At 38.6% G+C, this 25565-nt stretch overlaps 1 protein-coding gene across 1 annotated transcript in view; it reads right to left on the bottom strand.

Annotated features, from left to right (window-relative positions):
* The window catches only part of radx (RPA1 related single stranded DNA binding protein), a 27837-nt gene extending 2789 nt beyond the window's left edge, over nt 1-25048 (bottom strand). The window contains exons 1-12 of the mRNA XM_061962139.2: nt 24005-25048; nt 14454-14596; nt 14187-14379; nt 13682-13790; nt 13174-13274; nt 12981-13094; nt 12813-12908; nt 12563-12730; nt 6814-6971; nt 6634-6752; nt 4077-4171; nt 3774-4010 (exon numbers count right to left, since the gene is read on the bottom strand). Of these exons, the coding sequence (XP_061818123.1) occupies nt 3774-4010; nt 4077-4171; nt 6634-6752; nt 6814-6971; nt 12563-12730; nt 12813-12908; nt 12981-13094; nt 13174-13274; nt 13682-13790; nt 14187-14379; nt 14454-14596; nt 24005-24614 (2143 nt within the window). The 5' untranslated portion in view covers nt 24615-25048. The remainder of the gene's footprint in view (nt 1-3773; nt 4011-4076; nt 4172-6633; nt 6753-6813; nt 6972-12562; nt 12731-12812; nt 12909-12980; nt 13095-13173; nt 13275-13681; nt 13791-14186; nt 14380-14453; nt 14597-24004) is intronic.
* Between the last annotated feature and the right edge of the window lie 517 nt (nt 25049-25565).

Here is a 25565-nt window from a genome sequence, read left to right on the forward strand (position 1 = left end):
GGTTTGCTTCTGTGAGCCAAAGACAATATTTGTAGTTTTGTCTGAGTTTAGCTGAAGAAATATTTTTTGCATCTACACACTGATCTGTTCGATGCAGTGACAAATCTATGTGTTTGAGACACATAGATCGGAGAATTATCTGTATAGTTGGGGTAAGACACATTGAAGCTGCGTATTAGCTGGCCCATTGGCAGCATGTTCAAGAGTAACAATAGGGTTCCCAGAATTGAGCCCTGAGGAATCCCACAGGTATAGTCATTTGGTCAGAGACACAGTACCAATTACAACAAAGTATGTGCTGTGATTGAGATAGACCTTGAACCAGTTAAGAGCAGAATCTCGGGCTGGGCAATTGTATGATCGTGATCGTTGATCGCGATTAATTTGAGTTTGATCACGGTGGTCAGCTGAAAGCAAATTTCCTCGATCAAAAATGGCGGATATTGTTAACTAGATGAGCGTATTGTGGTAACAAACACTTTAGACATGTAGTGGGTAACTCATCAAAATGTATTCAGACTGTGGATGACCTCTTTAACTGTTTGTCAGTGACAGGAATGAAAAGTGCTAGCTTTAGTTGTCTAGTTGGCTGCAGAGTAGCTATTTGATTTCCAAGAATTATTAGCTTTAAATAATTCTCATTCCAATCTGATGTAAAAATGAGTTCTATTGGAAGTGAAACTGGAGGGTTCGTTAATCTGTTTACTGTAGCAAACAGGACACAAGAGTTGTTACTACAGTTTGTGATGACTACAGAGAAATATTATTCCCTTGTTCTACCAAAGTCAGGTTGAACACATTTAACTTTTCTTTGTAAATCTCAATGAGCTTCAATTAGCGCTATTTCTGTTCGACTTTGCGGCACTCCCCTTTCTGTGCCAGACAGACTCTTCAATTCTTCATGGCTCTGGTTTTGTCATGTCTCAAACACATAGTTGAAGTGAGGTGCGGTAGTTTCAATCATAACTGCATTTGTGTTGTTTTTGTGGAGCCATATCTCCGTTAAAAACATAAAATTGAGATTGTAAGAAGAAATACATTTATTAAAATTGATTGGTTACTTAAAGATCTGAGTTTGAGGTTAGCTCGAGTTGCACTGGATATTGCACTGGATATTGTGTTCTTTAAAAGAATGTGGATTTGGCTACATTCACACTACAGGGTCAAATGTCCAATTAAGATTTTTTTGTGAAATCCGATCTTTTTAGTGGCCATTTAAATTACACAAAAATGTGATTTCTAATGTAAATGCAATCTGATCCTCATGCGGACATGACGTCATCACCTCGCACGCACTGCAGTGTTTACAGAGGTAAAAATGGTTCCAACTCTAGTTGGCCTCAGTACTGGTGCATTTGTGGTAATTTCAAGGATTTTGTGCAATCAAAGTAAACATTTTCTGAACTAAATTATTGCGTGTAGAAGATTAAGAAGGAAGAGGACAAATATTTTCTCTCTTGCAGTTTTACAGGATAATTTGCTTTGCTGTCCTCTGGGTGAGCAGTCAGAGTAGGGAGTGATGGAATTTTCACGTGAGTTCCTGAAACGTATTATTTTTACCTGTTTTCTGCTCTGTTGTCAACTATTTATTTTGTAACCGTCTTTATTGGCGAATAATTATGACATCGCTTTTTGATGACATTCTGGTCGGATAGATGCGACCTGAGCACGGAAGCGTTGACATTGAGGACAAATCCCATATATATTAAATTTATATCCACACACAAAAAAAGGCCTGGATCGGATATAAAAAAAATTGGAATTGCACTGTTCACATTGACATGAAAAAATCCCATACAGGACGCATATAGGCAAAACAACCCGGAATTGACCAGCAGTGTGGCGGTAAGGCCAAAGATTTCTCTGATCAGATAATCTGTCTGTCTCTTAACTAATATATGTGAAAGATCTGACATTGAGTACTGCGACTCAGAATCAGATTTATTGGCCAAGTATTTGACTAGGTCAACTGTGCTGTCTTTGTTCAATGCAATGCACCTTATAACATGCGAACAAACAGTTATTAAACTGTTTCCAATGTGAAAAAACACTAAAGTTTGTTTTGACTTTTCTGGATGGGAATTATTTATAAAACCTTTTTTTATTTTTTTATTTGCGGTATACTTATCAAAACACAACCCTCCAAAAATTATTGCAAAATATTCTATATCTTATGTATATCTATGGAAAAAAAATGTCATACAGAAAGTCAGAATACATCAGATAGCAACGTATTGTCAAAGCACTTTGAGTACCTTGAAGGTAGAAAAGCGCTATAAAAAACCCAAAACCAGTGAAGTTGGCACGTTGTGTAAATCGTAAATAAAAACAGAATACAATGATTTGCAAATCCTTTTCAACTTATATTCAATTGAATACACTGCAGAGACAAGATACTTAATGTTCGAACTGGTAAACTTTGTAATTTTTTTGCAAATATTAGCTCATTTGGAATCTGATGCCTGCAACATGTTTCAAAAAAGCTGACACAAGTGGCAAAAAAGACTGAGAAAGTTAAGGAATGCTCATCAAATACTTATACATCCCACAGGTGAACAGGCTAATTTGGAACAGGTGGATGCCATTATTGGGTATAAAAGCAGCTTCCATGAAATGATCAGTCGTTCACAAACAAGGATGGGGCGAGGGTCACCACTTTGTGAACAAATGTGTGAACAAATTGTCGAACAGTCAAAGAACAACATTTCTCAACGAGCTATTGCAAGGAATTTAGGGATTTCACCATATACTGTCTGTAATATCATCAAAATGTTCAGAAAATCTGGAGAAATCACTGCACGTAAGCGGCAAGGCCGAAAACCAACATTATGCAAAGCGAAAGCCATTTATCAACAACACCCAGAGACGCCGCCGATTTCGCTGGGCTTGAGCTCATCTAAGATGGACTGATGCTAAGTGGAAAAGTGTTCTGTGGTCTGACGAGTCCACATTTTAAATTGCTTTTGGAAACTGTGGACGTTGTGTCCTCTGGACCAAAGAGGAAAAGAACCATTCGGGTTGTTATAAGAGAAAAGTTCAAAAGCCAGCATCTGTGATGTTATGGGGGTGTATCAGTGCCCAAGGCATGGGTAACTTACACATCTGTGAAGGCACCATTAATGCTGAAAGGTACCGGTACATACAGGTTTTGGTGCAACATATGTTGCCATCCAAGCAAAGTCTTTTTCATGGACGCCCCTGCTTATTTCAGCAAGACAATGCCAAGCCACATTCTGCATGTGTTACAACAGCCTGGTGTCGTAGTAAAAGAGTGCAGGTGCTAGACTGGCCTGCCTTCAGTCCAGACCTGTCTCTCATTAAAAATGTGTGGCGCATTATGAAGCCTAAAATACAACAACGGAGACCCCAAACTGATGAACAACTTAAGCTGTACATCAAGCAAGAATGGGAAATAATTCCACTTGAAAAGCTTCAAAAATTGGTCTCCTCACTTCCCAAACATTTACTGAGTGTTGATAAAAGGAAAGGCCATGTAACACAGTGGAAAAATGCCCTTGTGCCAACTTTGTTTGCTATGTGTTGCTGCCATTAAATTCTAAGTTAATGATTATTTGCAAAAAAGAAAAAAAGGTTTCTCAATTCGAACATTAAATATCTTGTCTTTGCAGTATATTTAATTGAATATAGGTTGAAAAAAGATTTGCAAATTATTGTATTCTGTTTTTATTTACGGTTTACACAACGTGCCAATTTCACTGGTTTTGGGTTTTGTATAACTCATTTACCATTTTCTAACATACTGTAAGTTTTACCTAGTATGGTTACTTTGTAGTATCCTAGATCAACAGCAGAGGGGACAACGTTGGCTGATTGCTCTGGTGTCCACCGCATGGGGTGTAGGTTGCTCCAACTCAGGAGAGAGTTTTTCTCTTCAAAGGTGAACCTCCGAGAAATACTGTTCTGATAAAGAACTTTGTGACGTAGATGTTCAGAGACTTCTTGGCGTTGCCTCGACCACCCGCTGCTCTCCCAGGATAAGACATGGCAGCCTGGTGGAACCAAACATGAGTAAGAGCACTTTTGTGAAAAAGAGGGTGACACAAGGGACAATCCACCTTCAATTTGGGGGTGCACACTCGGTTCCCCTGAGAGCGACTCTCCTTCTTCTTCTTCTGGCTCTCCTACTTCTTTATTTTCTTGTGGGGCTGCCCTGTAAAGACAGAAACATCTTTGCTGAGGATGGTTCAAGGGAATAGCTTGTGAACTGTTGCATCTTACCATTTTGCCAGCACACTGAATGCTTTTTTAGCATTATTGAATTAAACTATGTCATCACTTATTTTTGTTCAGAACAAAATTTGGATTTCAGAAGTTGTGGTGGTGGTGTACTCAATTACCTTGAGTACAGGAGGCGTGGTTGGCGTGATATATACATATACATATATACTGTACATACATACATATATATATATACACACACACACACACATGTATATATACACACATATATATACACACACATACAGTCGCGATCAAAAGTTTACATACACTTGTAAAGAACATAATGTCATGGCTGTCTTGAGTTTCCAATAATTTCTACAACTCTTATTTTTTTGTGATAGAGTGATTGGAGCACATACTTGTTCTTCACAAAAATCATTCATGAAGTTTGGTTCTTTTATGAATTTATTGTGGGTCTACTGAAAATGTGACCAAATCTGCTGGGTCAAAAGTATACATACAGCAATGTTAATATTTGGTTACATGTCCCTTGGCAAGTTTCACTGCAATAAGGCGCTTTTGGTAGCCACCCACAAGCTTCTGGTAAGCTTCTGGTTGAACATTTGACCACTCCTCTTCCTTTACCACTTTTGACGAGTGTTTGGGGTCATTGTCCTGTTGGAACACCCAACTCCGCCTAAGACCCAACCTCCAGGCTGATGATTTTAGGTTGTCCTGAATAATTTGGAGGTAATCCTCCTTTTTCATTGTCCCATTTACTCTCTGTAAAGCACCAGTTCCATTGGCAGCAAAACAGGCACAGAGCATAATACTACCACCACCATGCTTGACGGTAGGTGTGGTGTTCCTGGGATTAAAGGCCTCACCTTTTCGCCTCCAAACATATTGCTGGGTATTGTGGCCAAACAGCTAAATTTTTGTTTCATCTGACCACAGAACTCTCCTCCAGAAAGTCTTATCTTTGTCCATGTGATCAGCAGCAAACTTTAGACGAGCCTTAAGGTGTCGCTTCTGGCTTCCTTCTTGCATTGTAGCCTCTCAGTCCATGGCGCTGCAAAACACGCTTGACTGTGGACACAGACACCTGTGTTATATCAGCTTCCAATTCATTGCAGACCTGCTTTTTGGTGTTTCTCGGTTGACTCTTGATCATCCTGACCAATTTTTTCTCAGCAGTAAGTGATAGCTTGCGTTTTCTTCCTGATCGTGGCAGTAACAAAACTGTGCCATGCACTTGATACTTACAAACATGTGTCTGCACAGTTGCTCTTGGGACCTTAAGCTGCTTTGAAATGGCTCCAAGTGACTTTCCTGACTTGTTCAAGTCAATGATTCGTTTTGTCAGATGTGTGCTGAGTTCCTTTGACTTTCCCATTGTCGCGTGTGTAACTGGGTCTAATGACTGCATCACATGAGCCCTATTTAAATGGTCTCAAAGAAGTCAAAAGGTGTCGTCAATCATAATCACTCACATGAATTTAAGAGGCCATGCCATGAAGCTAATTTGATTTGATTGGAACTTTTCTACATCACCAAAATTGATAATGTATGTTGCTGTATGTATACTTTTAACCCAGCAGATTTGGTCACATTTTCTGTAGACGCATAATAAATTCACAAAAGAACCAAACTTGATGAATGTTTTTTGTGACAAACAAGTATGTGCTCCAATCACTCTATCACAGAAAAATAAAAGTTGTAGAAATTATTGGAAACTCATATATATAATATATATATATATATATATATATATATATATATGTGTGTGTACACACACACACACACACACACACACACACACACACACACACACACACCAGGGACAGGTATGTCTGGTAAGGCAATTAGGTTTGTTATTAAATTTCATATAAAGCATTTTGTCATTTATTAATTGACATTTTACAAGGTATATCTCACATGTCGGGGTCGACGCGTAGAATTTTAAAATTCTCAATGATCTCTGTAATCTGCTGTCTTCCTGGTCCGATATAATGTACTGTAAACTACACACGTAATATTACAAAAGCAGTGTTTGGAAAAGTTTATGATCTCACTTACCAGTTTAACAGCAAAGCAGCAACCATTTTGAAATAATTTATATCATAAATATATCTCTCCTGGGGTTGATCACGTTTACTCGCATCTGACCACTGATTGGTCAACTGGCAAGAAGGCTGCCTCAGTAAGCCAATCAATGAGCTTGTGAGTGGTCTAAAAGGACAGGCTATAGTCTGAGCAGTGGATTTCTGCTTGGCACAAGCGTTTGACTTGCCTACATTCAATAGCGTACATTATTTTTGAAAATTAAAAAGAGCAGCGGACAAAAACTGGCTTTTTAAAGAGGTGCCCTCCCCCAAATGACATCCATGCTTGCTTGTGTTAACAAAATCGTAGCTGCGAGAAAGCGCAGTATTAAAAACAGAAACATACCTTATCTGTATTGTCCTTTTTCTTTTTCTGGGAGTTAATTGTTCCACTGAATTTGATGCAGACGAAGATGTCTCTTGTACATCCAATACTGTTTGTCCATCTGCGGACACAATGGGCATCTGCGGAATGTGTATGAAATGTTATTTTCCATTTTTTTCAATTTTAAGTAATGTATCTGACCTTGTTCTCTTCAGGGCCTTGTGCTTTTGTCGTGCTTGACTTTTCCACAAATCTTACAGCTGTGATTTGACCTTGAATAGCAACTTTTGTATGCTCTCTATAGTGCAGGGTCGCCAACACTTTCTTCAAGTCAGACACAGCCACAAGTGGAACTTGCTCTAAAGAGTCAACAACAACATTCGATAGGATAAAAGTCTGAATTTTCTGACTTTTTCTGGTAAACTCTATGGTATGTAAATCTGTTCATTCAGATAGCTCAACAGCTTGTAACGACTCAAAAAATGTCTAATACTCCAAACAAATAATGCTAGAAAATACAGATGAAGCAGTCATACATTTTTGAAAGCGCTACAGGTTAACATACATTTTACCTTATTATTTATTGATTCCTGCCAACCAGAAAGAGAACCAGTTATTCATTTCTCAATTTCTACAAATCGTGAAATGAAGAAGGTATTTGGGTCACACTAAAACAAAATAGGTACAGTAAATTAAAAGTATAAAGTCGTAATGTTACAAGCATAACGGTATTTTTGCTGCTGTAAATGTTAATCCAAGGTTATTGCTGGCTTACTTAATTTCAATTAACCAAAAAAGACCCCAATATTTGGACAACTCCAATATTATTGTCAGAATGTCATACAGGAACACTTTTAATGTGTTACTTAAATGCACTACATTAATTTGGGCAAAACATGGTAACCATTTTATCTGAAATCCGTCAGCGAACACAATAGTCGGAGTCTCTTCACTCATCTTTGCGCTGGCGTATGCATTAACATGATCACTGACCATATAACAACCCACGCCTCCTTCCAGGTAACCGTCCGTGATTAAGGTAAAGGAGCATTTACGCTCAAAATAAATAGTGCGATTAATTTGCATGCATATATCCATTTTCTTCCATCCATTTTCTACCGCTTGTCCCGTTCGGGGTAGCGAGGGGTGCTGGAAAATTTCTCAGCTGCATTCGGGCGGAAGGCGGGGTACACCCTGGTCGCCACCTCATTGCAGGGCCAACACAGATAGACAGACAACATTCACACTCACATTCACACATTAGGGCCAATTTAGTGTTGCCAAACAACCTATCCCCAGGTGCATGTCTTTGGAGGTGGGAGGAAGCCGGAGTACCCGGAGGGAACCCATGCAGTCACGGGGAGAACATGCAAACTCCACACAGAAAGATCCCGAGCGCAGGATCGAACCCAGGACCTTTGTATTGTGAAGCAGATGTACTAACCCTTCTTCCACCGTGCTGCATGCATATATGGTTAATGCAATACTTTTTTCCATCCATCCATTTTCTACCGCTTGTCCCTTTTGGGGTCGCGGGGGGTGCTGATTTATCGCAGGAGTTAATGCATTACGTTTTACAGCCCTAGTTATTTTTCCAAAGAGTGAATGTCAAAATTCCCAGACAACTGGTAATGCATTAGTCTGAAACCTTTCTCTAGAGACATGCCACAGATTCATCAGGTTATTAATTTTTGCCAAAAACACAAACCCAACAAAAGTAGTTAATTTATTTCGCAAATGCAAAGTTCTTCAGCCAAGCAGTTGTCTCCTGGTCTGCTGTGTGGAGAGTGACTAATCCTCCTCTCAGTCTTGGAGAGGGCAAGCTTCAATGATAAGCGTGTTAATATATTGTATGGAGCTATTTCTCTTTACCTAACACACACGTTTGCGCAAATCACATTAAAATGTTTATTATGATGATGACGGTCTTAATGTGCCAAAACATGAACTATTTTACTGTTTGACACACTTGTACTATCACAACTTTATTCTCACAATGTTACATCTCGCTAGTAATGTTACCACTTTATTTTCATTGAACTATGTCTTTATTTCTTGTGATATTTAAACTTTCTCAAGTTTAACCTCTAGAAGAGGGGTGTCCAAACATTTTGCCCTGGGGGCCACATCGGTTAAAAAATTTGGTCGACGGCTGAAAGCCGACTTTTTGTGATAGAGTGATTGGAGCACATACTTGTGGGTCACAAAAACATTCATGAAGTTTGGTTCTTTTACGAATTTATTATGGGTCTACTGAAAATGTGACCAAATCTGCTGGTTCAAAAGTATACATACAGCAATGTTAATATTTGGTTACATGTCCCTTGGCAAGTTTTACTGTAATAAGGCGCTTTTTGTAGCCATCCACAAGCTTCTGGTTGAATTTTTGACCACTCCTCTTGACAAAATTGGTGTAGTTCAGCTAAATTTGTTGGTTTTCTGACATGTACTTGTTTCTTCAGTATTGTTCACACGTTTAAGTCAGGACTTTGGGAAGGCCATTCTACAACCTTAATTCTAGCCTGATTTAGCCATTCCTTTACCACTTTTGACATGTGCTTGGGGTCATTGTCCTGTTGGAACACCCAACTGCGCCCAAGACCCAACCTACGGGCTGATGATTTTAGGTTGTCCTGAAGAATTTGTAGGTAATCCTCTTTTTTCATTGTTCCATTTACTCTCTGTAAAGCACCAGTTCCATTGGCAGCAAAACAGACCATGTTTTTGTGACCAACAAGTATGCGCTCCAATCACGCTATCACAAAAAAATAAGAGTTGTAGAAAGCATTGGAAACTCAAGACAGCCATGACATTATGTTCTTTACAAGTGTATGTAAACTGGGCTGCAAATCTTTGGGTGTCCCACGATTCGATTTAATATCGATTCTTGGGGTCACGATTCGATTATAAATCGATTATTTTGATCCAACGCGATTCTCGATTCAAAAACGATATTTGTCCGATTCAAAACAATTCTCTATTCATTCAATACATAGGATTTCAGCAGGATCTACCCCAGTCTGCTGACATGCAAGCAGAGTAGTAGATGTTTGTAAAAAGCTTTTGTAATTGTAAAGGACAATGTTTTATCAACTGGTTGCAATAATGTAAATTTGTTTTAACTATTAAATGAACCAAAAATATGACTTATTTTATCTTTGTGAAAATATTGGACACAGTGTGTTGTCAAGCTTATGAGATATGATGCAAGTGTAAGCCACTGTGACACTATTGTTCATTTTTATTTTATTTTTTTTAATAAATGTCTAATGACAATGTCAATGAGGGATTTTTATTCACTGCTATGTTAAAATTGTTACTAATATTGATACTGATAATATCCATTTTTGTTTCACTACTTTTAATTGTTCTGTGTCGTGTTTGTGTCTCCTCTCAATTGCTCTGTGTATTGCTGTTCTGAGTGTTGCTGGGTCGGGTTTGGTTTTGAAATTGGATTGCATTGTTATGGTATTGCTGTGTATTGTTTTGTTGGATTGATTAATAAAAAAAGAAAAAGAAAAAAGAAAAAGAAAATCGATTTTTGAAAAATGAGAATCGATACTGAATTGTACAACGTGAGAATGGCGATTTGAATTCGAATCGATTTTTTCCCACACCCCTAATATATATATATATATATATATATATATATATATATATATATACATACACACACACCGCATTTTCCGGAGTATAAGTTGCACTGGACGAAAATGCATAAAAAAGAAGGAAAAAAACATATACAAGTCGCACCGGAGTATAAGTCGCATTTTTTGGGAAAATGTATTTGATAAAACCCAACACCAAGAATAGACATTTGAAAGGCAATTTAAAATAAATAAAGAATAGTGAACAACAGGCTGAATAAGTGTACGTTATATGACGCATAAGTAACCAACTGAGAACGTGCCTGTTATGTTAACGTAACATATTATGGTAAGAGTCATTCAAATAACTATAACATATAGAACATGCTATACGTTTACCAAACAATCTGTCACTCTTAATCGCTAAATCCGATGAAATCTTATACGTCTAGTCTCTTACGTGAATGAGCTAAATAATATTACTTGATATTTTACAGTAATGTGTTAATAATTTCACACATAAGTCGCTCCTGAGTATAAGTCGCACCCCCAGCCAAACTATGAAAAAAACTGCGACTTATAGTCCGAAAAATACGGTGTGTGTATATTTATATATATATATACACGTACAGTATATATATATATATATATATATATATATATACACACACACACACACACACACACACACACACACACACACACACACACACACACACACACACACACACAACACACATACCTTCTCATTTCAATGCATTTTCTTTATGACTATTGAAATTGTAGATTGTCACTGAAGTCATCAAAACTATGACACCTGCGAAGTGAAAACCATTTCAGGTGACTACCTCTTGAAGCTCATCGAGAGAATTACAAGAGTGTGCAAAGCAGTAATCAGAGCAAAGGGTGGCTTTTTTGTTAAGTATATATAACTCCACATGTGTTCATTCATAGTTTTGATGCCTTCAGTGACAATTTACACTGTAAATAGTCATGAAATAAAGAAAACGCATTGAACGAGAAGGTGTGTCCAAACTTTTGGCCTGTACTGTATGTATGTATATAAATATAAAAACATATACATATATACTAGGGGTGCGGGAAAAAATAGATTTGAATTGCGATTCTCACGTTGTGCGATTCAGAATCGATTCTCATTTTTTAAAAATCGATTTTTAAATCGGTATATTAGCCGGACCCACTAAATTTTAGGGGAAAAAAATATTTTCAATATACTAGCCACACCGGACTATAAGCCACAGATATATATGTTGTGAAATTAGTTATTTACACAGAAATACTTTGTAAATGTGTATTTACAAACATTAATTGTTTCCAAATGGTGTCTGTAACACGGCAGTAAAACGACTGATCAAACAAAACAGAAGTCATCGTCATGAACCAACTCACTGCCGAAGCTAGCTCTCCAATCAACTAAACAGACTCAATAACTCCACGATAACGTCTTGGTCAGTTTACTGCGGAATTTGTGAAACTAAAACAATACCACAAGAATGCCGTTGTAAGTTAATAATACTTACGCAGACACTAATATGCTAACAAACGTGTTAGCATATTACTTAATGCTAACGACACTAATCTCATTACGTTACGTTGGCGTGTATAAATATGCATGAAAACAGTCCTACAGACATCACACATATCGACAGTTTAGCAAGTATAAACAGTTTTAGTTTTACTGGAAAACTTACAAATGTTGCTTGGAGTGATGACCGTCTTATAAGCAGCAGGGTTCAAAGTGTAGGAAAAAAGTAAAGTTAAAGTTAAAGTACCAATGATTGTCACACACACACTAGGTGTGGCGAAATTATTCTCTGCATTTGATCACCCCCTGGGAGGTGAGGGGAGCAGTAGGCAGCAGCGGTGGCTGCGCCCGGGAATACGTTTTGGTGATTTAACCCCCAATTCCAACCCTTGATGCTGAGTGCCAAGCAGGGAGGTAATGGCTACCATTTTTATAGTCTTTGGTATGACTCGGCCGGGGTTTGAACTCACGACCTACCGATCTCAGGGCGGACACTCTAACCACTAGGCCACTGAGTAGGTAGCGGTTTATAGTCCGGTGTAGTCAAAGTTCTTGTTTGATACAATCACACATCACTGCATTATTGCTAGCAATTTGAAACAGAAATACCGTAATATTAATAATACTGTCACAATTTTACTAAAAACTGGTTCCAGTTGAAAATCACTGCACCAGAGTACTAAAACTATAGTACTTTTCAATGCAAAGTACAAACATGCCTCCTAAGGGCTACCAGGAGGTATGACATCAGCACTCCAATTTGTGGAACTTGGATTTTCTCTTTAAAAAAGACAGAGGTGAAAAGAATAATTGTTACCTGATGTCTCCGCCACAGACTGGGTGAATTTTTGCGGGGCATGAGGGTAAGAGTAATAGCCACCAACAGCTGTCTTCTGGAGAATCACGTTGTCCTTCTGAGTCTTGGTCCACTGGATGAAGTTCTTCACAGTAGGGTCATTTACATATGGTTGACCTTTGTGGTAGCCTGTAATGTCAAAAAAGTGAAGAAGTATTTTATTTTATTTTTTAAATAGACTGATGGCACTTAAAATGTGAACAGTGCTCACCAGTAATGAACAGCTCTGTCTCACAGCTCGTGGTGAGGTAGGGCAACGAGCCTTCCACCTGACATACTCGCATCTGAGTGCACACCAGGTAGGTCACTAAGGGAGAGAGATGATGTATTTCAGATGTTTAAAAATATGTCAGTGGTGGTTCCACATGAGTTGTCTCACTTGGGCTTATATTTACAAAGATTTCAGGTTGAGAAGAGGAAAAAATCTCCAGGATAAAAGGCTGCTCTGATGTTCCATCGACCACATGGACCCAGCGGAACGTCCAGTACTTCTCTAGACCAATGAGTATGGATGTGATCAATCACACATCAATATTTATTCATATTTAAATGATGAATATTTAGCATCTCACCATTGTTGCTTTTGCACTTTTTTCTTTCAACACGACCTACAAAAGTGACCAAACCGATGATGTCACACACTGAGTTGTTGAAAAACCTCCCAAGGTTTGATCTGACGAATTGAAAAATTATGAAATTACTCAGACTACAACACAAACGCTGTGAAAAAAAAACTAAAACACAACAAAAATGCTGTAAACCAAACAACTTGTGTGCCTCGCCTCAAGTATGGATGGCCAGCTGATGAGTTTAAGACAGTGGTTCTCAAACCTTTTTCACCAAGTACCACAATAATGGCCAACATTAAAATACAGTAGCGTAGTAGGCCTAAGTATTCATTAAAAACAAAATTTAACATAAAATTGCATATAGTTTGACCAGTAACAAACACTGTGTTAGGAAAATATAACACTGTACTTTAATCAAGTGATTCTTTGGCGTACCACTATATGGAGCCCACGTACCACTAGTGGTACAGTACCACAGTTAAAAAAAAAATGGTTTAGGATATGATATTACCTTGTGGTGAAACGATAAGACACATCAGGCAATGACCACTGAGGTTGAACTTTCTTCGGTGGCACCACAGTGATGACTGAAGCTGGATTGCGAAAGTTCAGGGAGATTTCTGCAGAAAAAAGTAAGAATTACAACATTAACATGACTTTTAGTCAACATTAACCCTTCCAGGGCACTCAATGAAAGCACATTTCATGACTTCTACCAATAATAATACTGTTATACTGTACTAATAATAGTACTACTAAAACCAGAAAAAAACTGTTAAATGTACTTTTCTTGTATTTAATTATAGAATATCATGTAATTTGTCCGTCTCAAAAATGTGTTAAATAATTGTAATGTGCTTAGTGTCAATATGCTATTTGCATAAATGCCATGTTGCTATATGTACTGTATATCAGCCTAAGCACAAAATGGTATCAACAGCGCCTCTGCTGGTTGTATCGCTCACTCACACACACACAGGCACACGCAAAAAGTGTCAATGTGATGGCAAACGTACCAACTGAGGTAAATTCCTTAATTCCGTAATGGTCCATTTGTGGGCGCGAGCGTTTTAAATAACTCTGCTTAAGGGAGTAATATTGGAGGTACAACACCGTTCCAACATTGAGCGTGAGGTAATACTGTGGACAGAGTTCATTCCAAAGCACAAGAGACATGGTGCCACTCTGGTCAGCAACTTCAAAGTATGCCTGAAAGAAAGGAAAGTGAAATGAAGACAAACTGAACTACGGTGAAGGTCACATCTTGATGGTTTTAAATTCACCTGGTAGGGAAAATCTATCTTGGACCCCATCTTGCCATAATACCTCAATCGGGATTTATGCAATATCCTCACAAGAAGAGGGAGGGGCTTATATGAGCTTCTGAAAGATGACTCCAGGCTGTGAAGAAGAGAGATCTTGGACACTGTTGAAAGGAGACACTGATGGTAATAAAACACATGCTTTTTTTTTTTTTTTTAAACAAAGATTTAGGGATATATTGCTTTCAGGTGACATTTCAGTGTAAACCAAAAATGCACTTGACTATACCTTTTATTTGGACTTTCTCTAAATGTTGTCCAAATGGTTAAGGTTTCAGTACGGTTTGCAAAACTTCCTGTTCTCTAACATGGAGCTGAATGGCAAAATTCACAACGGGTGAGAGATCCATTAATTGACTAGTACATTTTCCGATTGCTCTGTGACACTCTTATTCTTAAGCTTATTGGCCACTTCCCTGTTTGAAGCCTTGCAATGGTGTTAAAATATAGACAACATCAAGAAGACAGTTAAAATACCAATTAGAAATGCTCCGATCGATCGAAAAAGTATGTGTTATTGTTATTGAAAGTATGTGTTGTTATTGTTTACAAACTTTAGGAATGAATCCCTAAACACAGGAGGATTTTAAAGGGCAAAAACCAAATTATTTAAAATATTAGTAGATAGCAGTTATTGCTTTTGTGTACTCTACTGACTTTGTTTGGCTCAAACAATTAATAAATAATAAAACAAAATGAGCAACTACTTTAAAAATTGTGTTAATATTGTTACATTGTGATAATGTGTCAAAAGCACATCGGCCGATCTCACTCACAGATGATCGGTATCGGACTCTGCAGGATAAACAGCACAGCATTAACTTGGGGTGGGTATTGTTTACATTTTAACCGTTGTAAGCGTGCACAATAATTGGACCGATATTAGGAATTATGACATCACTCAATAGATCCGATAACATGATAAAACACGAAAACAAATAGCTCTGATAATATTTATACATATTTTTTTGAATGCTCCAATAAAGCAAGATTACCTACTGTGCTGGAGGTTCCTACATCGTACAATGTCTAAGCTCATCGGACCTCACAGTGTAAACAATCGTGTGGGACTTCGTTACTCAACATAAAAAGACATCCTACATGCCGTCCGAACAAATGTCTTGCAAAAACACCTGATGAACATTTTCGCCAAAATGTTGCCCCAGTTCTCAGAAGGCCAAATATAGTGCCAGCATTTTGCGTAATTAACTGGTCCGTTTGCCCATTAAATCGCGTGCACAAAAAATCCTACAAGCTGGCGACTTTTTTTATTGAGTACAGCTGCAAAATAAGCAACCATGGGGCCAAAGAAAGTTGTAAGTGCCAGCACTTTTTTTTTTTTTTTTTTTAAATTAAATCAACATAGAAAAAAACACACGATACACTTTCAACTAGTGCATCACCCCCCCAAAAAACCTCCCTCCCCCATTCACACTCACACACACCCACTCACACAAAAGGGGTTGTTTCTTTCTGCCATCAATATTCTGGTTCCCACAACATGGGCAACACTTCTGCAAGGGACACAGTCCCTGAAGCACACTTGATAGTTTGTGCTGCTGGTCCACTAACATTTTCATTTAATTACTTTTTTTTTTTTTTTCTTCTCCCCTATGTAATTATTTTTATATTGTTTACTTTCCCTTTTATCCAAGAAAATATTTATTTATCTTATCTATAAAAAATAAAAATAAAAATAAATAAATAAATAAAAAGAGGAAAGAAAGGACCTTATCTTCACCAGACCTGGTTGTAAATGAAATTAGCTTCGTTTAAAGGTTGTTGTTTTTTTAAAACCAGGTCCAGTCCAGACAATGTCCAAGTCGGGTCCAGCAACACACACCTTCATTCATGTACACTGAGAAAAAAAAAAAAAAAAAAAAAGAACATTTTGGAACACAACAGATTGCATATAATCTATAAACAAAATTACATTTTCAAAACAAAAACAAAAAAAAACAAAAAAAAAATGTATGTACAGTCCAGCTTATGTTCAGGTCACTAAAAATTAGGGAATACAACAACAGATAGCATATAATCTATAAACATAATTACACTTTCAACATAAGCCTTTGAGGACTTCCCATCTTTTTTTATGTTTTTTGGCATCATTATCGTTTTCAACCATGTAACTTTCTAAAGTTAAAAAATACTGAATAAATGTTTTAAAGAAAGTAATACTAAGTGAATATCTGTTTTTGGCCTTAAAAATAAACCTTTTACCGAGTACTATAATTAAATTGATTAAATCATGATTGTCAATTAACTCTCCCAAAATAACAGAAACTACATCAAGCTTCATAAACAAACCAATCCTTAAACACATTTTTTCAACTTCCACCCAAAAGGAAGACACAATATGACAATACCAAAACAAATGCAGGGTGGATTCAGACTCCTGACAACAAAATCGGCAGTCATCTGACTCTGTCATATTCCATAATTTTAACATTTTCCCCGTGGGTAAGAAGTTATAACTAATTTTAATTTGAAAATAACGATTTTGCACATCAATAGTAGTTTTATAGATTAGTTTGAATATGGCATCCCACGGCAACGGGCAGTCAAAAAAGTCCTCCCATTTTCCAAATGTGTTGTATGGGGCAGCCTTCAAAGATTTCTTTATTAAATAAAACTTATAGCCAGCACTTTGATAAAGAAGGTGAAACACAGTTGAATTCAAGAAAACACACAAATAATGCACAAAGGAAGCGTCAACGTGGCTCTTCCCTTCCTCTCACTCATCTCCAACAAGTCTTTAAAAAAAAAAGGTAAAAGAGATATTAAAAATGCATTTATCCACTTCACTCATAATTTATATTGCATTGTTTGCACATGTTAAAGTACGGTATGATTTTTTTTCAAATAAGAAAAATTGCTATGACATGATAAGACTGGGCAATATATGAATACAATTGAGGTTTTTTGTTGCAAATGTTTTCAAAAATAAAAATAAAAATGTTTTCCCCTCTTCTTCCACCAGCACACTTTGTGCCCCCAGGAGCTTCCGTAGCTTCCGCCCTCCACCTTAATTCCTTAGTGGCACACCAAGCAAATCATGGCTAATGGTTACGCTAACTAGAGTGAGATGTTTGTTCCAAAGAAAAGTGTTGCCAATAGTTTGGTTTTGCAGCAACAGGCATGGAACAAATAACTGCATGGTGCTAAGTTTAATTAAAGAAAGGCAGCAGCACAACAAACTTACTCCAGTATCTGAAACCGAACCCTTCAGTATAGTGCGGGAAATGCAACTCTTTCCAAGGCACACAAGACTGTAACAACAAACAAACTCTGGCTAAAAAGCAACTTACTGTGGTGGAATCATTTACACCAGGTATGTAAGAATATACTATGTATGATGAGAAAGGAGCAAATTGGAGAACAATCACTAAAGCAGTCGCACTGCACACCGACAAGCTGTGTGAATGAAAATGCCTGTGTTTATCCGCTTCCTGAAACTATAGGCCTCTCAATGTTTTACTTGATTATTTATTTGAATACAATGTATAATATTATATTTTTATTGACAGAAGTATTTTATTCAAAACAGAAGCTTTACGTTTGCACTTTATTAATCTCAATGTTAGAGAATATTATTTAGTTGCATGCAAAGAGCAATGCTACATCTTTGTTAGCACGTGTATTTCATTCATTCAAGACAGAAGTATTGCTTCCAAGAGGAAGCGCCTAAGGGGCTGTTTGCAATTTGCTCAGAGTTACATTTTTCGAAGCAAACAATATGACAAGAACACCATTGGCAAGCTCGTGTTACCATTAGTAGTTTAACAGAACACATTTGTGATAAAACGGTCTATATTGTTCACAATTACTAAGTTTGTGTAGTAAAAATTTTTAACGGCCCGAATAAAATTATTGGTGTTTAGGGCGGTCACTCACCCTGTATTGTCAACATGTACGCGCAGAGAGCGCGTGCACACATACAAAAATAGTCCAAAAGAAGCAACGAACAATAACGCTATCTATCCAAATTGCTGTTATTAGCTAACAACACTCAATTTTTATGCACATGCATGTGTTACGTACGTACGCAGTTACACCTATACGTCCTAGAAGCTACAAGAGGGCGGGATATACAGTGTATAGCCTTTACCTTTAAGCTGATACTGAGGGCAACTGTGTTGACTTAAGTTTGACGCGTGCAAATGATTCAATGTCCAGTACTGTGGACATATGTTTGGATATGACAATCAGTTTATTTTACAAAAAAACAAAATAAAATCAAATGTAGTGAGACCTGACCACGCACGGCAGAAAAACTGTTTGTGTCCTCCATACAATCGCACCTCAGTGCTACCACCTGAACCCTAGATTAAATGAAATACCATGGCAACCGCACCATAGCAACGGTCCTATCCCTGATGGGGACCAGTGACAACCATCAGCATGAACAGCGGCCAGCAATCATTTAGAGAAAACAAAATAAAAACAATATAAAACAAAATAAGGAAATTTGGCTCCAACATACAGTTTAAAATACATTGGAAAGTTAGCGCCCTCTAGACATCTGTGTAAATGTGGCAAACAGCCCCTTTAATTTAGTTCTTTGAAAATGATTCCATACAAAGTACAATTTATGTCTGGTCTAAAAAGAACATATTAGACTTAGACAAACTTTAATGATCCACAAGGGAAATTTTTCCACACAGTAGCTCAGTTACAAAGGATGGAAAGTGTAATGATGGAAAGGATAATGTAAGTATAAAGTAGACAAAAAATGTACCGTAGTAGCAATATAAAATATAACATATGTAATAATTACAGATTATATATATATATATATACAGTAAATGATATATACTGATATATATTATATTTTAAATTATATGTTATAATACACATGATATATATTATATTTTAAATTATATGTTATAATACACACATATACATATATATATATATATATATATATATATATATATATATATATATATATATATATATATATATATATATATATATATATATATATATATATATACATACCGTATTTTCCGCACTATAAGCCGCCCCGGGTTATTAGCCGCACCTTCAATGAATGGCATATTTCAAAACTTTGTCCACCTATAAGCCGCCCCGGACTATAAGCCGCGCCTACGCTGCGCTAAAGGGAATATCAAAAAAACAGTCAGATAGGTCAGTCAAACTTTAATAATATATTAAAAACCAGCGTTCTAACAACTCTGTCCCAAAATGTACGCAAATGTGCAATCACAAACATAGTAAAATTCAAAATAGTGCAGAGCAATAGCAACATAATGTTGCTCGAACGTTAATGTCACAACACACAAAATAAACATAGCGCTCACTTTCTGAAGTTATTCTTCATTCGTAAATCCTTCGAATTCTTCGTCTTCGGTGTCCGAATTGAAAAGTTGGGCAAATGTGGGATCCAAAATGGCCGGTTCCGTCTCGTCGAAGTCATCGGAGTCAGTGTCGCTGTTGTCCAGCAGTTCTGTGAATCCTGCCTTCCGGAAAGCTCGGACCACAGTTGTGACCGAAATATCTGCCCAGGCATTTACGATCCACTGGCAGATGTTGGCGTATGTCATGCGCTGTCTCCCTGTCTTAGTGAAGGTGATGTTGGCGTCGTCTGGCGCTGCCTCCCTGTCTTAGTGAAGGTGTGTTCGCCTTCTGTCATCCACTGTTCCCACGCAGTTAGCAGTCTAGCTTCGAATGCCCTGTTGACACCAATATCTAGCGGCTGGAGGTCTTTTGTCAATCCACCCGGAATGACGGCGAGTATTGAATTAAGCGCGTAAGCGTGTCTCTTAATGTGATGTTATGAGCTAGCAAATATAACAACTACACTACCCAGCATGCAACGATAGTGACGAGCATGCGCAGTAGCCCTGAGAAGCGTTGTTGTATGCTGGGAGTTAGAATGTGGTTATGAGCACGCTGTGAGTAAACGTTGAGAACTCAGTTAACACGCCTCGTCTGCATTATTTATAATTAGACAGACAACACACTTAATAGGAGCCATTTTGGGGTCTTTACATAAACACGCAAATGGAAATGAAACGTCACATATCCCAGCATGCACCGCGCGCTTCTTCGTCATCCACTGTTCCCACGCAGTTAGCAGTCTAGCTTCGAATGCCCTGTTGACACCAATATCTAGCGGCTGGAGGTCTTTTGTCAATCCACCCGGAATGACGGCGAGTATTGAATTAAGCGCGTAAGCGTGTCTCTTAATGTGATGTTATGAGCTAGCAAATATAACAACTACACTACCCAGCATGCAACGATAGTGACGAGCATGCGCGGTAGCCCTGAGAAGCGTTGTTGTATGTGCTGGCAGTTAGAATGTGGTTATGAGCACGCTGTGAGTAAACGTTGAGAACTCAGTTAACACGCCTCGTCTGCATTATTTATAATTAGACAGACAACACACTTAATAGGAGCCATTTTGGGGTCTTTACATAAACACACAAATGGAAATGAAACGTCACATATCCCAGCATGCACCGCGCGCTTCTTCTACGGGGAAAAAAGATGGCGGCTGTTTACCGTAGTTACGAGACCGAAACTTTATGAAAATGAATCTTAATATTTATCCATATATAAAGCGCACCGGGTTAAAAGGCGCACTGTCAGCTTTTGAGAAAATTTGTGGTTTTTAGGTGCGGCTAATAGTGCGGAAAATACGGTGTATATATATATATATATATATGTATGTGTGGGGAAAAAAAAATCACAAGACTACTTCATCTCTACAGGCCTGTTTCATGAGGGGGTTCCCTCAATCATCAGGAGATTTTAATGGGAGCATTCACATACCATGGTTTATATAGGGCACAGAGTGGGTGGGTACAGGCTGGCGTAGGAGCGTGGTGATTGGCTCATGTGTTACCTAGGAGGTGTTTCCGTCTGTGGCGGCATGCTGATACAATTTCGCTGCGCTTGTTGAGGGATGACAGGTCTGGACGGTATATAATAAACAGTTTCTCTTTCAAGCATAGGTTGCATCTTTTATTACCACTATTGTAAGGTGTGCTGGATGCAAGAATTTGCCATGTTATTGAATATTCAACATTATTGTCTTTGAGGTCCCAAATGTGTTTGCTGAGTTCTGTGGTATTCCGCAGGTTTTGGTTCCTGAAAGAAGCCTTGTGATTGTTCCATCTGGTTTTAAACTCTCCCTCGGTTAATCCTACATATGTGTCGGATGTGTTAATGTCCTTGCGTGTTACCTTAGATTGGTAAACAACTGATGTTTGTAAGCACCCCCCGTTGAGAGGGCAATCAGGTTTCTTGCGGCAGTTGCAGCCTTTGTTGGTTTTGGGGTCGCTCTGTCCGGGGGCCGACGGCTCTTTTGCAATTGTTTTGTTGTGGTTTGAGATAATTTGTCGTATATTGTTCATACAGCTGTAGCTCAATTTAATGTTGTTCTTGTTGAATACTTTTCTTAGGGTGTTGCCTTTGGGAAAGTGTTTGTCAATCAGAGTGAGGAATTTTTGGCCAATGTTAGTTGAGACGTTTTTGCTGTATGGGGGGTTGTACCAGATGATGTTGTTTCGTTTTCTGTTCTTTTTTGGTTGGTTTCCTGGCGTGGGTTCATAGGTGAGGGTGAAATTGTATCCGCTTTCATCAAGGGCTTTTTGGTACGGGGGGGTTGCTTGGTCAAATTCAGCTTTGCTAGATGACAGCATCGATAGCCTTTTATTAATTCCGGTAGGTATTCTTTTCGTGGTGGTGGGTGGGTGGTTGCTGTCATGGTGCACGTATTGGAGTGTTGTGTTGGATTTTGTGAATGGTTGGTAGCTGTTATTTGATCCGTAGGCCGAAAGAGAACGGCCTACGGATCACGATCAATCGTGATCCGTAGGCCGAAAGAGAACGGCCTACGGATCACGATTGATCGTGATCCGTAGGCCGTTCTCTTTCGGCCTACGGATCACGATTGAAGCCAACAAGCAAACCGTCAACTTCCTCGACGTCACTTTCAACCTGAGAAATAACAGCTACCAACCATTCACGAAATCCAACACAACACTCCAATACGTGCACCATGACAGCAACCACCCACCCACCACCACGAAAAGAATACCTACCGGAATTAATAAAAGGCTATCGATGCTGTCATCTAGCAAAGCTGAATTTGACCAAGCAACCCCCCCGTACCAAAAAGCCCTTGATGAAAGCGGATACAATTTCACCCTCACCTATGAACCCACGTCAGGAAACCAACCAAAAAAGAACAGAAAACGAAACATCATCTGGTACAACCCCCCATACAGCAAAAACGTCTCAACTAACATTGGCCACAAATTCCTCACTCTGATTGACAAACACTTTCCCAAAGGCAACACCCTAAGAAAAGTATTCAACAAGAACAACATTAAATTGAGCTACAGCTGTATGAACAATATACGACAAATTATCTCAAACCACAACAAAACAATTGCAAATGAGCCGTCGGCCCCCGGACAGAGCGACCCCAAAACCAACAAAGGCTGCAACTGCCGCAAGAAACCTGATTGCCCTCTCAACGGGGGGTGCTTACAAACATCAGTTGTTTACCAATCTAAGGTAACACGCAAGGACATTAACACATCCGACACATATGTAGGATTAACCGAGGGAGAGTTTAAAACCAGATGGAACAATCACAAGGCTTCTTTCAGGAACCAAAACCTGCGGAATACCACAGAACTCAGCAAACACATTTGGGACCTCAAAGACAATAATGTTGAATATTCAATAACATGGCAAATTCTTGCATCCAGCACACCTTACAATAGTGGTAATAAAAGATGCAACCTATGCTTGAAAGAGAAACAGTTTATTATATACCATCCAGACCTGTCATCCCTCAACAAGCGCAGCGAAATTGTATCAGCATGCCGCCACAGACGGAAACACCTCCTAGGTGTAACACATGAGCCAATCACCACGCCCCTACGCCAGCCTGTACCCACCCACTCTATACCCTATATAAACCATGGTATGTGAATGCTCCAATTAAAATCTCCTGATGATTGAGGGAACCCCCTCATGAAACAGGCCTGTAGAGATGAAGTAGTCTTGTGATTTTTTTCCCCACACATACATATATTGTGCTCTACTACGGTATCGAGCACTATTTTTTGGATAACCTTATTAAGACATATATATATATATATATATATATATATATATATATATATATACACACACATATATACCGGTATATGTATATGATATTTTTAATATTAACATATAATTAAAAAAACATAACATTCAAATTTGAATTTTGCTAAGAGTTAAGATGCAGTGTGATTTCATACTGCTAGTTTTTTTGATCAAATAAAAGAAAAATGTGTTTTTCTGTGACATTTGTACTCATTGGTTTCTTTAAAAAGTAGGGCAAAAGATCTGAGAAAAATCTGAATCGAATTTTGTGTGGAAAAAATCTGAGATTATATTATGTCATATCGCCCAGGCCTTTAGAAACATATTACTGGGGTACCACAGTAATGTATCATGCAGGTGTGAATGCAGCATCTCACCATCCAGCACAAGGGCAGGCGAAGGGGGCACCACGGTCCATATGTTCCCCTCTGGATCCTCATCATTCCACACAGACAGGTAATGTTTGCGAGTCACCTGGAGAGGGACGTCGCTTTGGAGCAAGGTGCTCTGCTCAATGCCGCCTTTGACCAGCATTGGCAGCGTGTATACATCCCGAATATTAGACAGGAGTGCAGACCTGCCTGAGCCACAGCTCACCTTCTCAATGCTGATGTAGCCGTGCCCCAGTCTCCTCTCGTTGTACACAAACGAGCACTGCGTGATGATGATGTCCGATCCTGTCCTCAGGGTGTTAGTGTGCACCAAGTGATTTAAACTGGGGTGAAGAAAGCATTTAGCCCGCCACACTCCGTCGGTGATGGTCACGTCATAGCTGTAGTTATTACCCGAATGTCCTTCGCTTTGCTCACACAAGTAGCGCTGAAGTGAGACAACAGCAACACTATCAGCCTTATATATCTGCTCCGGCAGTTTCACATATTGCCTTGACGATAAATGTTCCAATATCCCCTTCAAGAAAGATGAAGGAGGAACACCAGTGGAAGTAGACGAGGTATCATCCATCATCAAAGTTGCTTTAGCCGCCATCAAAGCCAGCTCACGTTAGCTCGTCGGCTAACTAACGTGTGCAGTCGGTGAAACCATGCTATCGTAAAAAACACACATTCATGGACTACCAGCGGTCATTTGTGTTATTAAACGTTCCAAATGATAACTTAATTTTCACCTTTAAGTAAGTTCACGAACTAAGTTTTCCCCGACTAGCAAAGGTGCTACTAGCTAACGTTACAAACAACACAGTTGCTGCGTCACGCTTTGAATTGAACTGTATTAAGCGTCCAACAAATAAAACAGTAATATGGCGTCATCAATTAAAAATAATACAACAGTCTTGTTATGACTAATAAATTATATTTTGATATGGTCGTACTTTCACAAGTAGAGAAACGCAATCTTTTCAAAAAACCCGCTTGCGAGAGTCTCTTAATGATGACGTCATCGACGCGGTTAAAAAACGTAGTATAGCAGTTGTAGTTCCAAGCATCGGGTCCGATCTACGTTTCTGCCAGTGGGTGCTCGGTGTGTGTGTGTAATAATAAAAAAAAAATAAAAGACGTTCAGCCAAGTTAATATCCCATATGATTTGTGGCTTTATTGTTTTGTAAAAAGGACCAAACTCGCCACAAAATTAACTACAAGGTTGATTTTTCAAAAGTTATTCAAACTATGTAAACTTTCTATCGTATTGTTCTGTATTCCATCCATCCATCCATTTTCTACCGCTTATTCCCTTTGGGGTCGCGGGGGGCGCTGGAGCCTATCTCAGCTACAATCGGGCGGAAGGCGGGGTACACCCTGGACAAGTCGCCACCTCATCGCAGGGCCAACACAGATAGACAGACAACATTCACACTCACATTCACACACGAGGGCCAATTTAGTGTTGCCAATCAACTTATCCCCAGGTGCATGTCTTTGGAAGTGGGAGGAAGCCGGAGTACCCGGAGGGAACCCACGCAGTCACGGGGAGAACATGCA

Source organism: Nerophis lumbriciformis, linkage group LG09, assembly GCF_033978685.3.
Source record: "Nerophis lumbriciformis linkage group LG09, RoL_Nlum_v2.1, whole genome shotgun sequence".
NCBI lineage: Eukaryota > Metazoa > Chordata > Actinopteri > Syngnathiformes > Syngnathidae > Nerophis > Nerophis lumbriciformis.